At 40.3% G+C, this 14,036-nt stretch overlaps 2 protein-coding genes across 3 annotated transcripts in view; one reads left to right on the top strand and one right to left on the bottom strand.

Annotated features, from left to right (window-relative positions):
* erc2 (ELKS/RAB6-interacting/CAST family member 2) overlaps positions 1 to 6,317 on the top strand; it is a 32,241-nt gene extending 25,924 nt beyond the window's left edge. The window contains exons 12-20 of the mRNA XM_041033492.1: positions 1,126 to 1,296; positions 1,833 to 1,844; positions 2,189 to 2,312; positions 2,444 to 2,604; positions 3,339 to 3,486; positions 4,711 to 4,787; positions 5,277 to 5,340; positions 5,791 to 5,858; positions 5,986 to 6,317. Of these exons, the coding sequence (XP_040889426.1) occupies positions 1,126 to 1,296; positions 1,833 to 1,844; positions 2,189 to 2,312; positions 2,444 to 2,604; positions 3,339 to 3,486; positions 4,711 to 4,787; positions 5,277 to 5,340; positions 5,791 to 5,817 (784 nt within the window). The 3' untranslated portion in view covers positions 5,818 to 5,858; positions 5,986 to 6,317. The remainder of the gene's footprint in view (positions 1 to 1,125; positions 1,297 to 1,832; positions 1,845 to 2,188; positions 2,313 to 2,443; positions 2,605 to 3,338; positions 3,487 to 4,710; positions 4,788 to 5,276; positions 5,341 to 5,790; positions 5,859 to 5,985) is intronic.
* A 2,141-nt stretch (positions 6,318 to 8,458) lies between these two features.
* Positions 8,459 to 14,036, bottom strand: part of LOC121179943 (protein disulfide isomerase Creld1) — a 56,766-nt gene continuing 51,188 nt past the window's right edge. For both annotated transcript variants that reach the window (XM_041035107.1, XM_041035106.1), the window contains exons 2-6: positions 11,758 to 11,938; positions 11,573 to 11,656; positions 11,325 to 11,420; positions 11,063 to 11,203; positions 8,459 to 10,942 (exon numbers count right to left, since the gene is read on the bottom strand). In XM_041035107.1, the coding sequence (XP_040891041.1) occupies positions 10,722 to 10,942; positions 11,063 to 11,203; positions 11,325 to 11,420; positions 11,573 to 11,656; positions 11,758 to 11,929 (714 nt within the window). In that variant the 5' untranslated portion in view covers positions 11,930 to 11,938 and the 3' untranslated portion in view covers positions 8,459 to 10,721. The remainder of the gene's footprint in view (positions 10,943 to 11,062; positions 11,204 to 11,324; positions 11,421 to 11,572; positions 11,657 to 11,757; positions 11,939 to 14,036) is intronic.

Here is a 14,036-nt window from a genome sequence, read left to right as displayed (position 1 = left end):
ATGATACAAAGATCCCTGGATTCATGTTTGCTTTTATTTCTTTAGCATGCTTAGTGGTTAACTCTATGCTTATGTGCCATGAATGGTTTTTGATCAGTCTGTGTGAGCATGTGACTTTGTGTGTGTGTGTGTGTGTGTGTTTGAGAGAGAGAGAGAGAGACCGAAAGACAGAGTTTTGGCTGCATGTTTATTTATTCAAACTGCATGTGTCAGCCAACACTGACAGCCATTTATCTCTGCACTATTGACAGAATGGGGATTTAAGTCAGCAAAAAGTTTGTTGTATGACAAATCAAATTACAAATGAACAAATTAAAGCACCAAATACGGTGTGATTAATTGTAGAGATGGGACTCATACTGTATGTGTCTCAATATTAAAATTCAACGTGAGGTACAAACCTTCAAGTTTGTACCTCAGATAATGTATAAGTGCAACAAAACAGGTCATAAAATTTGAAATATATGTCAGGGCATATATTCTGTGATATTCTTTGGATTCACTGAACAGTAATTGATTTGCTTCACGCTGTTGTTCCTGTCATGGCCTGTGTCTGTAATAATGCATGGTATAGCAGTAAAAATGATCACACCAAGGATTCAGTCAACCAATTTACATAGGAGAAAAAAATCTGTTGTGAATCAAAGCCACTTTTAAAATTTGCACTTGTTTATAAATATTTAATACAAAAACTGTAAATATTACACTACGTACTGTATTATTAGCTGTCTGAAGAGTTTGTAGAACTTGGTGTGATTTTTCCAACTGCTGTTGCTTCTTTTGTACATTTCAGTTCACTATACTGTACATGCTGTACCTCCTTGTGTTCTTTGTTGAAATATCTTTCACACACATAATACACATGCAGACACACACACATATACCCTTTTGTGTCTTTTTGTGGTGTTTGGTGTGGCTGTTTGTTGTAGCTTACTGTATGTAAGAATTTTTTGTCCTTAGAGCTGAGGCCTCCTCCTGCCATGAGCACGCTTCCCCTGCTCATTCCAGCCACCCATCTGCCCGCCTCATCCTACATCATCCTCCTCCTCATCTGTAACTCTCAGTCACCCTCACTCCTTCAAGTCATCCCAATAACATCACCTGACAGCCCCCTCTCTTCTCAAGTGGTCTTTCCCGGGGACCCACCTTCCTGCTCTCTCCCCGCCCAACCTGCCCCACTCCTGCCCTGCCTAGCTTGCTCTACCAGACACTAAGGGAAATGATCAGCCTAGTGGCCTGCATGAATAGAGATGCTGTGCTCCAGATCTACACGCGCTCAGTGAGTGAGGTGCTGTAGTAGGTAGGGTCTGGACTGAACCCTTGTTCCTGAAGTGTGTCGGTTCAGTCGGGTCTCTTCTGTCTCAACAACCCTGCATCCATAACCGATTCTCTCACTAGCTCACTCCTTCTCGCCCACTCGGTCAAACCACTGTTGGCTTCCCCTCCTTTTGCTCGGCACTTGAACCTTCACCCCTGTCCTCCTCCCCTCCTTTTTTGCCCGGCTGATTTTTTGCCTGTTTGACTGCATGTCTGCCACTCCCAGGCTTGGCAGCAGATGCACATGGTTCCATGTTTTCAGAGAAGGTGCATCCTGCATTAGCTGTGTCAGGCTGCAGAACGGCAGCTTTCACAGGCGCCTTTGTAGTCAGAGAACACACTGTGACTCCTCTGGGTCCACTCTATTGTTTTCTTGTGCTTGTTTCTTTATGTTCTGGTTCTAATGTCTCTTTCTTTACTTTTTCCTGTGTCTGCTCTGGTCTCCTGTTTTCAATGTCCCTTCCACTTGTCCCGTTGTTCCTTTCTCTTCTACCTTTTCCTCTCCCCATCTGCAGTCTAGCTCCCAGGTAAGCAAAGCCCCTGCCCCCCATCGTGCGCCCCATCTCTACCTACCCCATGCTAACTCTGGTGCTTAAACCTGTGAGTCATCTAAGCAGTGTCATGTTAACATGAAGCTATCAATTCATTTGTGATGCTCATGTCTTGTTGCTGTCCAAGTGATCTCGTGACTGGTACAATTTTGAAATAAGTCTCATTCAAAATGCACCTAACATTGATTGTCCACTGCATTTGTTGTACTTGTTTGTGTTTCATGTTTTTTGTTGTGGTATATGGGTACACTGTAACTACAGAATGGGATTTTGAAAGGTGATTGGCATGAAAATGTTCTTAAATCTTTGTGGTTGTACAGACAAGGAGGCAAAGACCAGACTAAGAAGGGTCCAAACATCAAACTGGGACCACAAGGAGACAAGAAAGGCTTAGGACAGGACCCTCGTAAGGACAGCTCCATGGACAGTGGCCACCACTTAAAGGTGCAGATTTTTCTCATGAGAAATATTTACCACTGATGATAAAGTGTTTAGTACTTGGCTAATGAAATGTGTGTCTATGAGGTTCCTGTATGCCCTTTGTGGGTTCCCACATCATATTTGTTGTCTAACAGCTGGAGGAGCTGATGAACACGCTGGAAAGGACAAGGCAGGAGTTGGACTCCACCAAGCAGCGTCTCTCCTCCACACAGCAGTCGCTGCAGGAGAGGGATACCCACCTCACCAACATGAGACAAGAACGTAGGAAACAGCTGGAGGAGATCCTAGAGATGAAGTTAGTGTCATTGTGACTTTAGACATTAGGCTTACAAAGACAGCCCCACAGTTTTATTTTTCTTTGTGTGTTTGCTACAAATACACTAAGAAAAATAAAACTAAAAAGTTTTTTTTCCATCCGGGATCAGTTCAGTTACTCCCTTTAACTATCCATCAGAATTAATTTATGAAAATGCAATGCATGCAGCTCATGCTTCATTTTGACTTAAAGCCACATCAGCATTTACACCTCCATAGTTTGCTGGTACTGGTTACAATTTTTGTCCATTTGGTCCTGTATCCTGAACTTTTTACAAACTTTAACAAATAAAACATCAAGTTTAGCTTTACCTGGCTGCTGGCTGTAGCCTTATATTTAATGGACAGACATGAGGGTGGAATCAATCTTTACATCTAACTCTTGGCACAAAAGTAAATAAGCACATTTCCAAAATGTCAGAATAATCCTTTAAAATCTCAGAGTGACAAGTGAGCTTGAGAAATGTGGTCTGACTTGTGAGGCCAATTTTATGTCATCCATCAGAGGAGAATAAAGTGATCAGATTTTTTGATTCGCTTGTGGCATTTATCATCATATGGCTCCTTTGAAGATGGATCCAAGCCAGAACTAGGTTTTTTTTTCTACTACATTTGACATCGATACAGGTGAATTGATGCGATTTGATTTACAGTTCTTTAATTAGTTTGATAGAATATAAGTGCTGATGCTCTAATCTTGTTTTTCTTCTTCAGACAACAAGCTCTCCTGGCAGCCATCAGTGAGAAAGATGCTAATATTGCACTGCTGGAACTGTCTGCCTCCAATAAAAAGAAGACCCAGGAGGAGGTGCTGGCCCTCAAGAGGGAGCGGGACAAACTGATGCACCAGCTCAAACAACACGTCAGTGCTGCAGCACAATGTCAAAGAAATCTCTCTCTGCACTGTAACTTGTTGCCAAGGCAACGTTAATCAGTATGGAAAAATATAGCTGCACAAGGCAACTAGCCATTTTTTTCCATTTCATATACAGGGGGTTGTACATGCACACTACCACTGATCCGTTTTGGTAGCTCAGTTTGGCAGGAAAATTTAGCATTTCATAATTTTGCAGCATGAGTCAGAGCTGTTGTTATGTTTTTGGGGGAAAGTTAAGTCCAACTCGAGTTTTAATTTGCTGACTGCCAGGCAAGTGCACATCTTTTGACCTAACATGACATTTAACTATTCCTGTCAAACTGTTTGACATAACTGAGGGCAAATCCATTCAATGTATATACTTGTTAATGTAATATTGAAGATGGTCAAAACTTGATAGTTAAAGACCTTTTCCACCAAGACTCAAACCAAGTTAATTGATATTTAACCCTGTGAGACCTGAACTATGAAAGAATGGTCAGAAAATTCTAATTTTTCAAATATGAACTCTTTATTTGTCCCTTTGACAAAATGTAAAAAAAAAAAATTAAAAAAAAAAAATTCTAAGTATATTTTTTGTTTGTATCACACATGTCAAAACATTTAGAAAAGTGAGGAGTGTCTACCAGGAGTCAGTATACGAGCATAAGAGTTCATCTAAAAGGGTTAAATGCAAAGTTTATGCTTGATGGTGATGCAATGAGTCCCAGAAATGTGGGTATCATATATGATACGTACGGGCTCACAGGGTTAACATGATATCAGTCACTCCTGTAGCTGCTTTTGTAACTAATTTGCATGTAACATGCAATGAAATAGACATAAACTTTGATGTTGGCAACACAAAGAGTAACTACACAAATGAATCCACTTTCAAAAATCACAAAGATATACAAAATAATCCAGAGTAAGTGCATTAATAAAGAGAAACTGTAAGTCACTGCTGACCGATTAAAGGAACAGTTCAACATTTTGCAAAATATGCTCATTTGTCAGGCTAGCTGGCTAGGCTAGCTGTTTCCTCATGTTTGTAGACATTATGCTAAGGTAACCTAATACGCGGCATGACAACAGAGAAGAATCAGCAGCAGGTACAGTCTAAAATACTGAAACAAGCACATTGCTACCCTAATTTGCATATATTGTAAGGTATCTCTGTTTTATGTCCATACGGGTCATTGTGCACTAATCAGTTTCCTCTTCCTACAGACACAAAGCAGAATGAAGCTGATAGCCGACAACTATGAAGATGAGCAATATCATCCACATGGTCCTCACCACCCCCAGCCTCAGCCCCCACACGCTCAGCCTCAGCCCCAGCCCCAGTATCCCCACCCTACCCATGCCCAGCAAACTCAGTATCCACACGCCCCACATCTGCAGCATCCGCAGCACCCACAAGCCCCCCCACAGCACCCGCACGCCCAGCAGCCACAACCACAGTATCCTCACGCTCCTCACCCACAACACCCCCAGCAGCACCCTCAGCATGCCCAACCACCTCCCCAGCACCAACAACACCCACGTCCCCCACAGCCCCAACACCCCCACCAACAGCACCCCCAGCACCCGCCACAGCACCCACACGGACATCCCCCTCCGCAGCACTCTCACTCTCAGCACCCACATGGTCCTCCCCAACAAGGACCACACCCACAGCATCCACATCCCCAGCATCCGCAGCATCCCCAGCATCCTCAGCATCCTCAGCATCCTCAGCACCCACAGCACCCACAGCACCCACACCACGCCCAGCATCCACGTCACCCATCGCCCCATCATCGTGGAGGGCCAGCCCGAGGACCCCCACATGCTGGTCACCGCCCGTCCCCAGACCAGGTTAGATGTCTCTCTATGTCATTCCTGTTATAATTTTCTAAGTCCCACCAAATTCACCAATAACTTCGACACCATTAACATGTACAATTAGCAACTGAAATAATTGTTAAATCAGCCATTATACAACAGCACAGCAATGTGTTGCCAAAGGTATACAGAGAACAACAGTGAGGTTTCCAGATATTTTTATTAAAACATAGTGCTGCAGCTGAGGTATTCTGTCAGCTAGTTTCCCCTATCATATAAAACCATGTAGCTTCCACTGCAATCCACCCAATTCAAAGTATAGCTGTGTGAGATTGTTGCCAATCTAGTACTGAAAGTACTTAGCACTTTAATTTTGCACATTAATACTTTGATGTCTTCTAATCAGCAGTTACTCCAGTTTCTGTCTACTTTCTTCTCTTCATGCATATCGCTCCTGTTGTCTTCAAACACTGCAAACACCAGGATGACGAGGAGGGCATTTGGGCATAATCCTTGCTGTGACAACCAAAGCTCTAATGTTGTTTTGAGGGGTGAGATATATTTAAGACTTTTCCGCTTTATGATTCTTAATTCCCTGTCTGCCTGCAGTGTCTGCTGTGTTTTGTAACAAACTGAACAGCTGGGTGACATCTGGATATCTTTATCTTTCACATTCAGATGATTCAGTCACTACTGGAGGAGCACAGCCATGCCATGATATTGAAATACTACCCAATCAAACATTTATTATCTCCAATCAATCAACACTCCGCAATGGGACTTTTGTTTATTTTCTGGGGAAGAGGAGGGTTGCACTCAGGTGTGCAGGTCCTGTGGGCAGACTGACAGTCGGGCAGGTAATTTCGATCATTTTCATCTTCAGTGTTTATTAAAAATACGCTTCCAAACTGAAGCTTAAACTAAGTTCTTCCGTTCTTGCTTAAGGTGACCTGGGACCTCTTCTTTGTGTGGACAGGAGCAGATGTCATCCACTTCCTCCATATAGGGTCACAGATGTGGGACTGAATTGGATAGAAAGAGGCAGATGTTGAAGTGCTCTTTGTCAAATTATTTGGACAGGCATGTGATCAACATGGCGGCCCTGCATCAGAGGTCTCACAGAGGTCACCTCACCTGTCTTGTCACCTGCTGAGCGGTCGACCTCTTCAGGCTGACAACGCCCTCTTGATCCTCCCAGCAGAGCTCTCATGACTGTCTGCCAGCCCAGTGTTTTTTTTTTTTTTTCTTCATCCTTCCTCCTTTGATTGGTTCAAGATCATGGTTGTCTTGCTATCTGTTTCACCTGCCTGACTGACTCCTCTGGCTCTGGTTGGCTCCCCCCGCCTGACTCTGTCATGGTTTCTCAATCCTCACTGCCCTGCTGACATCACCTGGTGACATCTGACCCCTCTGCCTGGCTATGATGACCCGCAATTGCAGAGTCTCTTGTACTGTTTTAATCATCTGATTGTGGCACACAGTAACCTCTTTTATTTACCATTATACGTGCTCCACCCACAATCCCTTTCTACAGAACCTCATGTTCAGCATTTCTGTGTGAAGTAGTGTCTCTTCACCTGCTTTTTTCCTTTAAACCTGAGAATAGCATGTTCCACACACACTGGATTTGAGTGATTTTTGTTTTTTTTTGGTTGTCATTTCTTGTTGGGGAAAAGGAAGCGCTTTGAGCTGACTGATAGTACGCCTTTAGCCTTGCCTGCAGCATCGAAGGGTTTCCTTGGCTGCATGAGCAGGGCCCTCCAGTTCTTGGGCTTGTTTTAGCCTTAAGGCTGTGGTTGCCATTGATGTTTCTCTTCATGTTACCTCATTTATCAGAAGTAGTCAAAAAAAAAAGGTATCAATCTATGCAGACGTCAGTGTAGAGTGAATGCATTTTTATTTCCCCATCTGTGCTCAAATTTATCAATCAAAGTGTAATTAACCATCCAATCAGAGTGGCCAAGAGAGTGGTCAGAAAATATTCATCAGAGTATTTTGAGTTTCTGAGACTATGCACCTATGCACCTCCTCTGTTGCAGGAATTTTTACTAATGGTGCTTCTGCTGGTGCTCAAACTAAATGGTGTCAGAAGACCTGGTCACGAGCATCTTTTAGTCCTTTTACAGTCGACGGACTTGATCCCGGGCTTCAAAAACAACTGTAAAAGACTTTGTACATATGATTTGACAATGGGGGCTTTGTGAGCAACAATCACTTAAAGACCCACACGGAGGAGATTTCACTCTATTAATACTGCTAATATAAAAAAAAAACATTATAGACTATGAAGTGGCAGCAATGTCCAATAGATGTTTTCCCTGCAGGTCTCTTTGTACCACTGACACCCCAGCCTCTGACCTACAGTATGCTCCTGCTCCCCTCTCCCTTGTGCTCTTCCACCAGTAGTCTGTTTGACCTCCCCAAACACAGTGACTCGTTTTCTCCTTCTCAACAAGGTGGCCTGTGCCTCGTAAAAAAAATGTACACATATATGATAGATATGCATATATTATACATATAGAGAGAAATCTATAGAGTGTGTCTATACGTGGTCAGAAAATCGTTTCAAACTGACAAGATACTATATGTTTTTTCTTCATGGTTATTTTTCTAACTGGCTGGAGGTCAGAGAGATGTCTTATTTAGAGTGTTGAGTGGTGTGATTTTCCTCTGATTTGTACATCATGAGAAAACCCCTCAGCAGCAAGTAACATTCCCTGTCTGGAAATACAGGACAGCCCAAAAGAAAAAAAAAAACATAAGAGCTTTAGAGCAGTTTATGGGAAATAGAGAAGTGTATCCAAATCTATCTAGAAGTCTAGAAAAGATCACATTATTACATTCCTTTCTAAATGTGAAAACAACTCAGTTGAAGACCACCTGGCCTGTGGTAACAACTAAGAACAACAACAAAAAAAAAAACAGAATTTTGCAGCTCACATAAGTAGCAATGAGATTATGTCTGCTTCACTCAGCAGTCAGAAACTTGCACTTGTGAGTGAGGACTATCACTATTAACATCCAAGTGGAGGTTTGAGTGACTCTGTCGGGATGCATTTCTTTCGAGTGTTTGTCATCGTCGTCGTCTTGTAAACAAAAGTGGTGACATATGTGACCGTGACAGCTGATTAAGTAAAAAAAAAAACACACATTGTTACAGTATAGTGGAAAATTTAATTAGACTGTTACTATCCCCACTTCCTCTTCCTCCCCCCTCATGGTGCCTGTGTGTCGCCCTACTATGGCCAAGTGTTGATTGTTGTATATAAATGTCCTTCCATCTCCCCATCTTCCACAAACTGAGATGATCCATGCATCATCTTTTATGTGTCTGCTTCCTCCATGAGCCTTTACAGCTCCTGTCACCGACTAAGAATTAACAGATCGTGTGAAAACGTTGGTGTTTGTGTTTACAAATGTTAAGAGAAAGGTCCTGATTTAGATTTAAGAAAAAAAAAGAAGGGACGACAATGCAAACAGACAGAGGAGCGAAAATCTTCTCACTTCACCATCAGGGGGGCGGAGTACAAATCCTCCATTTTCAGGTCCTTATCTACTGAATACTTGAAGTAGGGGGTTCTCCTACCATGAAATAGCATATATGATTTACATGGTAGACAACATGGAACATTTCAATTGTGCCCATGCATGCAGATTTTTACATAATGTGCCAACTGAAAGTGATGATGTAAGGATAATCTCCTGTTCTCTATGCAGAGCGATTTCTCAACTGTTGTGTCAAAATGGTTTAGGAGACACAGGGCTTAGAGGCTGGGGCTGGTTTCCTGGGCTTAGACTAAAGACTAATCCTGGTTATGAATGACCGACATCGCACTTCAGTGTGAGGTGGAGTCAAAAAGTCAAGTCTGCATCTGTGCCTAGAAGCAGCCGTGTAGAGAGACTTGAGTTGAAAGGCCTGTAGATTCACCAGTAATTTTCAAAAGGCCTTTAAAAGAAAAAATAAGTCTGAAAAGCCTAACATACATTTTCACTTTATTGTTGTATACAGGTTGTTTTTCTTTTGTTTTATGTCGCTAAAAACTTTGGATTAAACAAATCACTGTGACCAATGCCAGAAACATTTTTTTTCTTTGACAGAACAAATATTGTGTTTACTTTTTTATTATTCATTTTTGTATTTAAGTTAGCTTTATTTATTGAATATGCCAGTTTGAGACTGTGCTATTTGTATAAGTAAATGTTTTGAGCTGTACAGTAAAGACCTAGGAACAAGTTAAATGTGAGTGTCCAGCATGCTGAATGATTACTTGTGTGAACGTGAGCTAATCTCCCATGAAGCATCATTCTTCATACATTAATTGCATCTGCATCGTGCATTGTGACGGTGTGATGTTGTGTTTGAGAGTGATGTGTGTCTCACTTACTGTGTCCCCTTAGTAGACAGCCTGTGCAGTTTTGTGAGAGTGCAGCATGCTTTTGGGGTTGCTGGTGTAAATGTATTCAGAAAACGAGTGTGTGTGTGTCTGTGCGTATGGGTATGAGTGTGGGTGTGTGTGTGCACACACAACTGCATTTATTGATTTCTGGGTGTGTCTGTATGCCAGTGTGTGTGTGTGTTATGAATGCACAAGAGAAAAATCTATCTAAAAAAAAGCTTCATCCGAGGAAGTCCCTAGAGAAAAAAAAAAAAAAAGCGAGATTGAGTAAAAGTTTTGAATGAAGCATGGATACTCTGTAATGTTTTCTGTTTTTTAAATCCTAGGAGGCTGTCCTCAGTGCCCCAGTTTGCTATTGTATGTGATGTATCAGAATATTACTATTGAGTGTTGGCCAGCTTGTTTATATCCATCAAATAAAGGTGACTTTCTTTCTGTCTTTGTGATTGTCTATTTAAATGTAAAATCAGTTTTATCTTCATAGCTTTCTATTGCTAATACAAACAGTAAAAGTATTGAATGCATTGTATGATACTGCTGTGAAGTGCAAACATACACATTGACAACTGAAGTTTAGTTCAGTTTCTTATAAAAACTGCAGTGAAAGAATCATGATTATTCCTGGTTAGTCTAAATAAATAATATATGCATAGTCAACCAAAAAAAATAAAAAGCTGTGGCTGAAAACTACAGTTTGATTTGTTAGTTGTTCTGGCCGTCTGTATCTAAAACCTAAATTTCATTAACAAGGCAGACTATTATGAAGACTCTCCTAAAACATAATAATAAAACTCAGGTTCTACACTGTTGTTGTTAATTTGCCATGATAATTTTTCGAACACAGAGAGAAGTGTTGGTGTAATAAGAATCTTTCACATAGTATAGAAAAGGTATTCTTTCATATAAATAACCTATATTGTCCATAACACAAGTGAATGCACACAATTCACCCGCTTGAGCATGCTGGTGCATCTTCCATGTGAAATGTTTAAGTCCTTTTTGCAACAGTTGTGAGCTTTAAGGTCGCTTTAGGAAGCTGTGTAAGAAACGGTCTGCCCTGTCAGAAAGCCAGTACCCTGCCATGGCTGCCAATCCTCCTATGAATACAGAAGTGTAGACCAAATCTCCCTTAGCGGCCAGTGTGGCCAGAGCACAAAGCACCACCCCGAAGAACATCTGCTGCAGCACCTCCACCTCATCATCTTGGATATCCTCAAACAGACCTTTCTCCTGAACACCTGCAAGGGGGGGGGGGGGGGGGGGGGGGGGGGGGGGGGGATGGATGTGTGAGTGGTAGCAGTGAGGTTAGGTGTTACGTGTGGGTGTAAACATCCTTCTTGGTGTATGATGAGACTCACTAGGCAGCTGCTTCTTCACACAAACACTGTCCTTACGGATGAATCCTTTAGCACAGTCACAGCGGAAAGAGCCATCTGTGTTGGTACAAATCTCATCCAGACCATGGCAGGCGAGTACCCTGTCGCTACATTCATCTATATCTGAGCAACAGAAAGAGAGGCACATAATATAATCTCATCAGAGACTTGTATATTACTGCTGCTCCTCAGAAGCACAGAATAATACATAGGTAAAAAAAAATGATCTCTTATTTATAATTACCCAAACACTTGGACCCTGTCAGTCTGTACCCAGAAGCACATTTTCTGCAGCGTGCTGGTCCGCTACCCATACAGCCCACACAGGCAGGGTCACAGTCTGAGGAAGGAGTGACCACATAATACTTTAATTTACAGGCTATAAACACTATATATGAGTGACACTATATATGAGAGACTGATATTTTAATTGGGATTGAAAGCTCTCCAGTGAAATATTAATAAAGAAGAGACTAGCTTTGATCCACTGACCTCTGCACTCAAAGGACCCCTCTGTATTGAAGCAGTAGCTGGTGGGAGGACAGTTGCCCAGTTCGGTGCCACACTCATCGATGTCTATGAAACAAAACAAAACATGTATTCAGTGATTAGTCTCCTTGTCTCCTTATGTCATGCACATACAGTATATGATGTTTTCCAAGCTCTGCATACAGTACCTATACAGGAGTTATTATGGAGAATCCATCCTGCTCTACATTCCTCACACTGGTCATTTTCTGGGCCTGAACATTTACTGCAGGTACCAGGACAGCTGTGCACCTGAGCAGCCAACAGACAACACAGCCAAGCAGCCTGGAGCAGGTTGCTGGGAAGTATTCTTTTTCCCATCTGTCCTATCTGGTCCAGAAGATAAAGTTGTTTATATCGTCCAAAATATCACATTGAGGTTTGCTGAACAATGCTTGTACATTGGGAGCATAATAACTAGACTGTTGTTAGAATAAGTATATGACAGATATAAAAAAAAAAAAAACAACAACTTTGGGACATCTTGGGAAGAAGAGATTAGGACAGGTCTGACTGTTTGTGGCAACAAAGATTCATTTACTTGAGTACCGTACCATTACATTACAAATACCATTTTCAGGTACTTTACCTGAGAATTTCCAGTTCATGTTTCTTTGTAATAGATTTCAACAGTAAATGTGTATTTTTTTTTACTCCAACAAATTAACCTACAGCCAGGGCCGTCGGGAGGTTCGGGAGGTTTCCCAAACGGCTGATCTGGTCCAAGGTGGTGGTCGGAACGTTTTTTTTTTTTATCCTATAAAAAAGTAATAGTATTCTAAGATGTCAAAATATGCCAAAAAAAGTCATATTTTAGTAAGACCTCAAAATGTCATAAAAAACGTCATACGGGGGTAAGACGTCAAAATATGCCCCAAAAAAGTCATATTTTAGTAAGATCTCAAAATGTCATAAAAAACGTAATAGTATAGTAAGGCGTCAACATCTGACAAAAAAAGTCAAAAAATTTTTTGACCTCAAAATGTCATAAAAAACGTCATAGTATAGTAAGGCGTCAAAATCTGACAAAAAAAGTCAAAAAAAAATTTGACCTCAAAATGTCATAAAAAACTTCATAGTATAGTAAGGTGTCAAAATCTGCCAAAAAAAGTCAAAAAATTTTTTGACCTCAAAATGTCATAAAAAACGTCATAGTATAGTAAGGCGTCAAAATCTGCCAAAAAAAAGTCAAAAAATTTTTTGACCTCAAAATGTCATAAAAAATGTCATAGTATAGTAAGGCGTCAAAATCTGACAAAAAAAGTCAAAAAATTTTTTGACCTCAAAATGTCATAAAAAACTTCATAGTATAGTAAGGCGTCAAAATCTGACAAAAAAAGTCAAAAAAATTTTTGACCTCAAAACGTCATAAAAAACGTCATAGTATAGTAAGGCGTCAAAATCTGACAAAAAAAGTCAAAAAAAAATTTGACCTCAAAATGTCATAAAAAACATCATAGTATAGTAAGGCCTCAAAATGGGCCAAAAAAAGTCAAAAAAATTTTTGACCTCAAAATGTCATAAAAAACGTCATAGTATAGTAAGGCGTCAAAATCTGACAAAAAAATTCAAAAAATTTTTTGACCTCAAAATGTCATAAAAAACGTCATAGTATAGTAAGCCGTCAAAAAATCTGACAAAAAAATTTTTGACCTCAAAATGTCATAAAAAACGTCATAGTATAGTAAGGCGTCAAAATGGGGCAAAAAAAGTCAAAAAATTTTTCGACCTCAAAATGTCATAAAAAACGTCATAGTATAGTAAAGCATTAAAATGGGCCAAAAAAAGTCAAAAAAATTTTTGACCTCAAAATGTCATAAAAAACGTCATAGTATAGTAAGGCGTCAAAATCTGACAAAAAAAAGTCAAAATTTTTTTTGACCTCAAAATATCATAAAAAACGTCATAGTATAGTAAGGCCTCAAAATGGGCCGAAAAAAGTCAAAAAAAATTTTGACCTCAAAATGGCATAAAAAACGTCATAGTATAGTAAGGCGTCAAAATGGGGCAAAAAAAGTCAAAAAATTTTTCGACCTCAAAATGTCATAAAAAACGTCATAGTATAGTAAGGCGTCAAAATGGGCCAAAAAAAGTCAAAAATTTTTTCGACCTCAAAATGTCATAAAAAACGTCATAGTATAGTAAAGCATTAAAATGGGCCAAAAAAAGTCAAAAATTTTTTTGACCTCAAAATGTCATAAAAAACGTCATAGTATAGTAAGGCGTCAAAATCTGCCAAAAAAAGTAAAAAATTTTTTTGACCTCAAAATGTCATAAAAAATGTCATAGTATAGTAAGGCGTCAAAATCTGACAAAAAAAGTCAAAAAAAAATTTGACCTCAAAATGGCATAAAAAACGTCATAGTATAGTAAGGCGTCAAAATCTGACAAAAAAAGTCAAAAATTTTTTCGACCTCAAAATGTCATA

Source organism: Toxotes jaculatrix, chromosome 3 (genome assembly GCF_017976425.1).
Source record: "Toxotes jaculatrix isolate fToxJac2 chromosome 3, fToxJac2.pri, whole genome shotgun sequence".
NCBI lineage: Eukaryota > Metazoa > Chordata > Actinopteri > Toxotidae > Toxotes > Toxotes jaculatrix.
Note: the sequence above shows the minus strand (reverse complement) of the source record. Positions and strands in the feature narration are given on the sequence as shown.